Genomic DNA, 9,259 nt, shown 5'->3' with positions numbered 1-9,259 from the left:
TGCTCGCTAGCGAGGCACAGGGGTGGGGGGAGGGCGGCTTTTCGCGGAGAAGGGGGCGCCCCCCCCCCGGTTAGCGCCTGCGTAGCCCCAACCCCCTCCGCACACATGCACCCCGATCGAGCTTTTCAGTCGGCAGCCGGGCCCGTCATCGCTGACGTCAGCGAGCAGGCTGTGGCCAATGAGAGCGCGCGGTGATTGTTTCGCTCTCTGGGCTGGCGCCGTGTCCACGGATTTCTATTCAGCAGCCTCCCAGCGTCCTGCTGCTGCCTCTCAAGCGTATAGGATTCCACGTAGGCATTAAAAGGGGGGGAGGGAACAGGAAAACAAAAAAAAAACAAAAACAAAAACCAAACCAGCCCCAGCCCCTCTCCTCCTCCCCCCCCAAAAAAAAAACTTTGGGGGAAAAAAAAAGTTTCGCCTCTCTCTGTCTCTGTCTCTCTCCTCCCCGCTGTCAGGTGACTTTTTAGAATTAGAAGCTAATGAGCGTGGATGCTTTGGGGAGCCCAGTGATGGACCCTGCTGCACTCTCCAAACGGAACACGGCGCTGAGATTAGTAGACTTGGCAGGGGCTCATCACCACCATCATCATCTCCACCCCCCTCAGAGCATGACAGGCTTCCCGGGCTTCGCCGGGCATCCCCACTCAGTGGCTCCCACGCACCCTGGGGAGTACGCCGCGGAATCCCGCCTAGGGCCGAATCCATTCCGGCCTGAACACATGGGGCACCACCACCACCATCATCATCCTCATCATCCTCATCACCCTGCGGCCCTTAAACTCAGCCCTGCCCCTCATCCTCATCCTCACCACCAGTACCAGCACCACCACCACCACCATCATCATATGGCAGGCCAAGCTGAGGTGGTCTCTAGTCCAACAGGAACGTTTGGCCCGGCGCACTCACCAGCAGTCCCTTACCCAGTGTCTCGCACAGCCCAGGCTATTTCAGCAGGTAGGGACTTCTTAATACGCAGAGATCTGACAGCTCCAGTCATGCCAGGGCTAACTGAGCAACACACTGCTACAAGTTCTCACCACGGAATGTTTGTCTCAACAACAGGTAGCTACCCCGGACACCATGGTCACCACCACTCAGAAGCTGGGAATCATTCTCTGTTCTCTGGACTCCATGAGCAGCCTCCCCATGCAACTCCAGGTGGCCATCTAAACGGACAGATAAGACTGGGGTTACCTGGAGAAATGTACGCCAGGTCTGAACATTTCACTCAAGTACCAGCCTCCAGGACCGATCCTTTTGCTGCTTCCTCGCTTCATAACTACGGTGGCATGAATCTGAACGTGAATCTGGCTCCACACCACGGCCCTGGTGCTTTCTTTCGTTACATGAGGCAGCCCATCAAACAGGAACTCATCTGTAAATGGATTGAGTTGGACCAGACTCCCAAAAAATTATGCTCGAAAACTTTCACCACAATGCACGAGCTGGTGACTCATGTCACAGTGGAGCATGTTGGAGGACCCGAGCAGTCCAATCACATATGTTTCTGGGAAGAGTGTCCAAGAGAGGGGAAACCTTTCAAAGCCAAATATAAACTTGTAAATCACATCAGAGTCCACACAGGTGAAAAACCCTTCCCCTGCCCTTTCCCAGGCTGTGGGAAAGTGTTTGCTAGATCAGAAAATCTCAAAATACACAAAAGAACTCACACAGGTCAGTATCGAAAGCTATCCTTAATTTCTTTATTTTGTTCAGCGTCCTCTTTAAGTAGTGTTTCGTTATGGAGAATGAATGCACACCAAATAATTATTTTAATTACATTCTTAGATTTGTTTGCTATTTTCTCCATTTGCAAAAATGAATAAGTCTCAGAATTTATGTATAGAAATTCTAAAGCTTATATAGACTGATATAATGTTTGTTCATCTATATCTTTATAAATACTGAGAGATATGAATACTACACGTCTATTCACACAGGCTGGGAATTTTTTTTCTCTGGCAGTTTAAAGTACTCGGGGAAAATGAAATCATTGTGCAAGCTCACAAATTAAAAGTGAACAATAGAAATTACAGCTTGTCTGGTCAGTTTTGACTGATGTCGCTGAGATGCTGCTGCCTCTAACATTGTGAGAATAACACAGCTGCAACCTTTTCGTTCAACAGTTTTGTTTTGGTCAGATGGAGTTTTTAATGTTTGAGCTGAATAACAGTGACATTTTTAATGAACATGACCATCTAAGGTCTCTGTGCATTTGCAAATGTGGGGAGCTGAAAGTTTTTATTCTAGGGAGGAAAAATAGTATTGTTTCGGCCTGTGCATTTTGAAATGTCATTCGCAGAACCGTTAAGTGAAATTAGGACATGTATCAGAAACATCTGTTAGTCCTAGTTCACAGAAAGGAAAGTAACTCGTGGAAGATTTTGCAAAGCGATGTTTGAACTCTTCTGGCCAGAAAGGCATCTATAATTAATGAAATTGCACGTAGAAAGTTTTCACACTTACAGAAGCAGCCTGTGAAGTTGTATTAATTAGTTTAGCAGCCGGTGTTTGTAGTCTCTGGCGCTGGCTTTTTTCTGAAGAAGAAGATAAGAAATAAGCCCTTTCGGAAAATTAAATCTGTTCCAGTATAGGGTTTTCCACCTTCCACCCCCTCCTGTACAGCCTTATGCACTAGGGAAACTACATAATCCTATTGTAAGATCTGTTTACAGCCAAACGATTTTTTTCGCCCTCAAGTTCATAAAACTCCCCCTCCCCCACGGTCGGTGTTTGCCTTGACCCTGGTGCAGTTGCATTTTTGTGCTACAGCTCAACAAAGTACAATATGCGTGAGAAATATACGAATTTTGTATCAATGTATTCTAAATATAGCGCAGTAATTTTACAGTAGCCATCGCTATTAACATAGTATTTTTCCCCAGCTCGTTTTAAATATATATTCCAATGTTTTATTAGTCTAATAGTCTTTCGATAATTTATTTTTTTTAGTAAAAAAGACCCCACATAATATAAATGACACACTAAGCCATCTTCTTGTTAGTTCAGAACAGGTAGAACCATTAAACAGGATACTCATCCCTTAATGACAGTGTTTTTCTTAAGTAAACAAACTTTTACTGCTCTTTAACGGCCTCACTGTTTGAAGTCTGTGAAGCAGAAAATGGTTGAATTCTTAGGGAAATTGACCTACATCAGAGAAGCAGGTTCAGGGTATAACAGGAATCGTAGGTTTGGATTTATTAAATATGATTTCGTACGTACATACTTTTCACTTTAACTTTCCCAGTGACTAATTGCTGCATTCTGAAAAATCCTGCAGGGCCTTTTCGGTTCTGTCGTTTCTATTAAACACCCAGAAGTTGTCAAAAACAAAATGTTTCTGAAACCGTAATAGAACTTTGTACAAATTATTCATGAAGACAGTTCTGAATTCAACAGGAAAATAATTGCCTTCTCAAATATTAATGACTGTATTTCCCTGCGTCTGTGAAACGGGAGGATTTCTTGCGATTTGGGGATTTTCACGATTACATTATATTTATTATCTAATTTATAACAACAGGGAACAGGTAGAAATGGAAAGAATTCATTTCCCTGTCCAGGAACAATAGTGAAAAGTGTGAGGTTGGAAACTATTCCCAGCGACACACATGTATTTTAACGTTTAATTGATAGAGGTGCTATTCACAATTTTATGCTACTCCCTTCCCCCGTGAGGATTTTGTAAATACCTTAATCCAGTCTCAGAGTTGGGGGATTATATCAAAATCTCCAAGACGCTGAATGTCACTGAACAGTTTTGCACAGCTACAAGTGTGGTTTTAAAATGGCGGTTTGGACTCTTGGCTTCTCGATAGCCTTTGTAACTTTTTACATGTAGCCTTCCAAATGCAGGGCGTTTTAAATGATCTTTTCCTGAAGTATAAATATTTACACATAGAAAAACCTTCCCTTTAGAAGGGACCACTTAAAAATATTCGCATTGCTGCTAGTTACTGAGGCATTCAAAGAATGCAAACCAAACAGATGAGAAAACGTTGCCCTTTTCAATCTCTGAGTTATCTGATTGTACGAAAATACTTTTTAATTACTATATCAGAGAGGTTAAGCGAAGTTAAACATTTTTCAACACTTGAGAAATGAAGAAGCAGCCCAATTTTACCTGAATGTAACTCACTTTGCACAATCATGATGTTTATGAGGATGGCTTTCCCTGGGGTCTCCTAACTTACTGCTTGCTTGTACTACACTAATATCCTTGATTTGTTGTCGCAGCTCAAGATGCTGAAGGTCAAACTATTTCCTTACCTGAAACTGTAGTTCGAATATACACACATATGTAGCGCGAGAAAATATTTTGTTGCAGGACCTGAGTTGCATCATTTCGTCAGTGATCTTGTTTTTTGGAACTTGTTTATTAGTATGCCAGATATTTGCTAGTTTGCTATTCAAATATTAGTGCTACCGTACGTGAGAGATCGTGCTCGATTATTGGCTTTAAAGTCACTGAAAGAGACTTACTTTAAATATGGAGCTTTTCTCCGCCCACTCTTATAAAGTGCAATTGTATTAAATATTTACAATACTGATATTTAATGTATTAAAAGACGATTTGTGTCAAAAAGGAAATATAATCAAGGTTGCGTCATTCATAAATTAGTAATTACAACATGCAAAAATATTGATACATGCTAAGTCCTCTTGACCAAGTACGCCATGATGGTGTGCACAGTGGCTTTGTCTGAGCATCCAATCCAAATAAGTTCAGAGTTATAATTTGGGGCTTCTTTTGCAAGCTAATATAATTTTCTGTTATTAAAAAAAATATTCCCATACCTCGGGTAATAGAAAGTTCGTGCTCCTTTTGCGTACATGTTTTGCAGTTGTGTATTATCAGGTAAAATAATTTATGGAGAAGTAATATAATTTAATGCTGAAACTGTCTTTGACGCGTTTCCTTGAAAGAACGCCTCATATATCATACTTTACTTAGTATAGAAAACCCTAGATTAACCTCTCGCAGTACTCAACCAACACGATTGTATTTCTAAACACGTATATGATGTTTCTGATATTGCCATCAAATTTAATCCTGATTTAAATTTCCTCCATTACTGCATATGTTTGTACGGTGAAAGAGTTTTACCCTAACAACAGCAACTGACACTGGCCTAGTCACTTTCGCATTTAAGCTACGTCATATTGGCTCTCACAGTCTCACTTTTAAGATGGCTCTGTTCTTTAAACCTGGCAAGATAACATGCAGTAAAAAAAATCTATATTCATACACGCTAGCTATGATCGTAGTCAATATAAAAATATACTGTATCAGCTGGGATTTAGCAAGGCCATGAGCAAAATTTCCACGTGCACCTCTGGGAGTGTGAGAAATGAACTTAATGTAATTTCTGGCCACTCCTGTGCACAACACTGAATTGTGGCAGACAGAGCACACATTGTTTACATGTAGCCTGCAACTGCACTTGGGTTCTACCTTACCCGACTTCTTTGTGGCTTGCACAAATCCCACTTTAACAAACAATTTAGACTGAGAGAGAAAGGACAACTATGAATTGGTGTTTCGGTGAAAATGGTGTGTGTGTGTGTGTGTGTGTGTGTGTGTGTGTGTGTGTGTGTGTGTGTGTGTGTGTGTGTGTGTGTGTGTGTGAGAGAGAGAGAGAGAGAGTGAAAGAATGGAAACTTAAAAAAATAATGTAAGATTCAGGTTTAAAAATATTTGCACCTATGCTAAATTGTATTCTCATATATTGCTCAGATCGCTTTTTAAAACACACCTCTTTATTTGTCTGTACAATGAAATGGGAGATTAGTGTAGAGGGGCTATTTGGAAGGTTTAAATCACAGGGGCATGCTGAGGGATTTCATGTTTTAAAACCCTAAGGAACCCCCTTTCTCCTCCCCCAACACTACCACCCATTTTACTAATGTATGTACTCGTTAATTGCATTCTTTCAGGAGAAAAACCATTCAAATGTGAATTCGAAGGCTGTGACAGACGATTTGCCAACAGCAGTGACAGGAAGAAGCACTCTCACGTGCACACCAGCGACAAACCCTACAACTGCAAAGTGAGAGGCTGCGACAAGTCCTACACCCACCCCAGTTCCTTGAGGAAACACATGAAAGTGCACTGCAAATCCCCTCCTCCGAGTTCAGGCTACGAGTCCTCCACACCTTCCCTGGTGTCTCCCTCCTCGGACTCCGGCCGGGACCCTCCTGCTTCCTGTTCTCACGCAGAGCCAGTAGCATCGTCGCAAACTGCAGCTAACCTGAGCGAATGGTACGTGTGTCAGAGCTCGGGGGCCAGTGGCATCCCAACTCCTCCCAGTAACTCTCCGTCACCTAACCCGGGAGAGGCTTCTTACACGAACTGTGAGCTCAGGCCCAATTATTAGAAATAAATCAATAAACAGATAGCTCACACGGTCTGCAGTCTGGATCTCATCGAATGGTCTCCTCTTGTTACTCTGCTACCTTTGCGATGCAGAACCACTGTACCAAGACTGCCACAGTAGAGGGAACAATCTTATGCGAGGGGATCATAGATAATGTGAGCACCACACACGGGGAATAAAAAAAGATAGAGGCGCTGCCCTGGCATATGGCCTCTGAAGAGAAGATACACTGTAAAATAAATTAAACAGGTCTCTGTTACAAACTGCATTTATGGTACCCAGCACACGTGAAGGCAACTTCAGTTCGTCCTCATTGCTTTTTGCATCCTTATACACACTCCTCCGGTCGCCTGGTTCTAATATGTTTACAAACTCATCGATTTTAAACATCTTGTGTATTAACGAACCAAAGTGTTTTAATTCGGATTTCTAGCTGTACAGGTTTTATTGTCGATGGTATCTTGTGATAGAGGTTTACTGACAGTTTTGTTAGCCCACTATTCTCTCTCTCTCTCTCTGTTTATCTCTCTCCTTTCTCTCTCTCTGTATATATACACACACGCGCGCGCGCGCGCACACACACACACAATTATTTGTTACCGAATTGTATGAAATCGATCAATTAAATTCTTTGATTAAGTAACCAATTCAGCGGACGTTTCTGTAAAGAATCCCAATCCTTTTTCCTGGTGCAGTATATTCCCCCTCCCAGTTGTCACTAATTATAATAATAATAAAATGGCCCAAGGGTGGCTTAATGATTAATTGTCCATTTTAGTTTACACTAGTAATGACTTTTAATACATAAACATATTTCCCGCTCTCCCCACCCCTTGAAAGTGTCATTCCTGTTGAATTGTGGGGTTTTGTGATTTCTTGGGAGGACGAAAATCCATGTTCTTGCGCGGCGGGGGGTGGGGGTGAACTGTTATGGATGACGTCATTGTGCTGAATCCATAGGAGCTGGGACTATCCGAAAGGACTTGTGAGTTGTCAATTTCTCTGAATGAATCATGTAAAATCAGTGCTGGTCTTGTCTACAGCGCACAACATTTGTCTTGTAATAATAATAATAAATTTTGTAAAAACAAACTAAAATGGTTTTAGAATGTTCATCGTATCTAAGATCCTAAAACTATAATCTCCCCGAACCTACATGATTCACTCCTAGGGATAAAAACAACACCGGTTTTTTGGGTTGGGTTGGTTCTTTTTTTTTCTTTTTTTCTTTCTTTTTTTTTTTGGTACTGAGTAACTTGAAACTGCCTACAGGTAAAATTTTAATTCATTCATTCATTCTGTTTAAAAATACCACATAGCGAGGGGCAAGTAAACAATACGATTTCCCGAAAGTGGTTTCTATGGCGTGCTAAATGCAGACAGAGTGGCGGATCTAGTCATCCTTTTTCAAATTGTGCGCAAAATCCACTACGAGCTGTTCAGTCAGGTAACGGGTTAGTGTTACGTGTCCCCACGGGAAAAAAAAAAGGACAATTGTGAAAGAGATCAATAACCTAATCATCATCCTTCTGGTGCATCTTTATTTTCTTCCAAAGCCACTAACTTCTACGTATTTGAACCTACACAACTTTGTTCGGATACTGCTTGTTAATTTAACAAGCATTCCAAACAATGGAAACACGATACATAAACGTGTTTACAGATATACCTAATGAATTAGCTAGGCAAATTTTAAAATAAACTATTGTAGTTATCACCAATATAAACTATAAGAGGATTGTTCCCAACTGACTATTCAAACCATGAAACGTATACCGTGGAAATTAAAAGGTATGGAAGCCATCTGCGAAAGGAGAGGGTGTTTCCATCTTGTCTTGAGATCTGTTTATTTCTTTATTTCTTTATTTACATACGTGTTTGGATGTGAAGGCTAATCACCTTTAATTTTTCATTTGCTTGTTACAGATGTCTACCCCGTTGCTCTCAAGGTAATCTAGACAGACGCAGCTGAAAGCCTGAATCTTATGCCTTAGACATCAAAGAAAGCTCGCACAAAGAAGTATTTCTTCGCAAGGGTGAATCTTCATGGTAAGTTAGGATTTCTATGGCAATAGGCAAGTCATACTTAAATAGTGAAAGGCAAAGTCTGGAGCCCGTCCAGACTTTTCATTAAGGACATAATATTTACGTCTAACAGGCCCTTTTTCTTGTGTATACAAGTATATATTTTTGTTTGACGCGAACTAAATCATTTTCATTTAATTTCCGGTAAACAAAACCCACGCGAATGGGCACTTGTTCCAGATCATAATAAAAATGGATAAGAATGTCAGGAAGAAAAGGCCCGCTTGAACCGTCGCGTCAGCTCACTTTTGTTTCTGCTTTCTGTCTTGGTCAGAGAATGCGTTTGGGATTTGATGGCGAGTTTCTAAAGGCAAGGAAATGGTTTTTAAGGGGGAAAAGAAAAGGAGAAAGGTCTAATCAAGCTCGGGTTGTTCAAAGGGTCTGATTTTGGGGTTGAAAGTGTGAGTTTTATGGTGCATCAACATGCCACGTTAGGATCGCTATGGTAATGAGGAGAGCAATAGCAAGCGGCCTTCAAAGGAGGCACACTCCATTTGAGACAGTCTATTAAGATACATTTGCACTGACCTTTGGTTTCATGCTAGCTTAATACAGTCAATCTGCTCTTCGTCAGAAATATACTTCCTCCGCCTAATACACTTTAACAGACTCTTTTTGTTTGCTTTCACCCTAAGGTGGGGTTTGGTATGGTATTTTTGCACTGAAGTTATTATACCAAAAGGAGGGACTGCCAATACAGGGCATGTACATATTCTGGGTTAGTGCTAACTCTCTTCAGAACATGAGCATTTCTAACCAGCTGACATTTTTTTTCAGAATCCAGACGATCAAAC

General features: G+C 41.5%; 1 protein-coding gene across 5 annotated transcripts; it reads left to right on the top strand.

Moving 5' to 3' along the window:
- Nucleotides 1-223: 223 nt before the first annotated feature.
- Nucleotides 224-8,392, top strand: ZIC4 (Zic family member 4). 5 transcript variants are annotated; one of them, XM_045031332.1, is made up of 4 exons: nucleotides 382-954; nucleotides 1,063-1,674; nucleotides 5,941-6,265; nucleotides 8,307-8,392. In XM_045031332.1, coding segments are annotated over exons 1-4 (1,413 nt in total). In that variant the 5' UTR covers nucleotides 382-479; the 3' UTR covers nucleotides 8,308-8,392. The 5 variants fall into 5 exon arrangements, with proteins under 5 accessions (XP_044887268.1, XP_044887265.1, XP_044887267.1 ...); XM_045031333.1 differs by lacking the exons at nucleotides 382-954; nucleotides 8,307-8,392 and adding an exon at nucleotides 224-290 and having other exon boundaries at nucleotides 5,941-6,598; XM_045031330.1 differs by lacking the exon at nucleotides 8,307-8,392 and adding an exon at nucleotides 263-290 and having other exon boundaries at nucleotides 456-1,674; nucleotides 5,941-6,598.
- The last annotated feature ends 867 nt before the right edge of the window (nucleotides 8,393-9,259 follow it).

This window comes from Mauremys mutica, chromosome 9 (assembly GCF_020497125.1).
Source record: "Mauremys mutica isolate MM-2020 ecotype Southern chromosome 9, ASM2049712v1, whole genome shotgun sequence".
Lineage (NCBI taxonomy): Eukaryota > Metazoa > Chordata > Testudines > Geoemydidae > Mauremys > Mauremys mutica.
This window is presented reverse-complemented; position numbering and strand designations above follow the sequence as displayed.

Excerpts from the sequence above, each read along its gene's own strand:
- ZIC4 (XM_045031330.1), top strand. The coding sequence starts at position 480 with ATGAGCGTGGATGCTTTGGGGAGCCCAGTGATGGACCCTGCTGCACTC. Across the intron at positions 1,675-5,940 it reads ACACAAAAGAACTCACACAG|GAGAAAAACCATTCAAATGT; the intron begins GTCAGTATCGAA and ends GCATTCTTTCAG.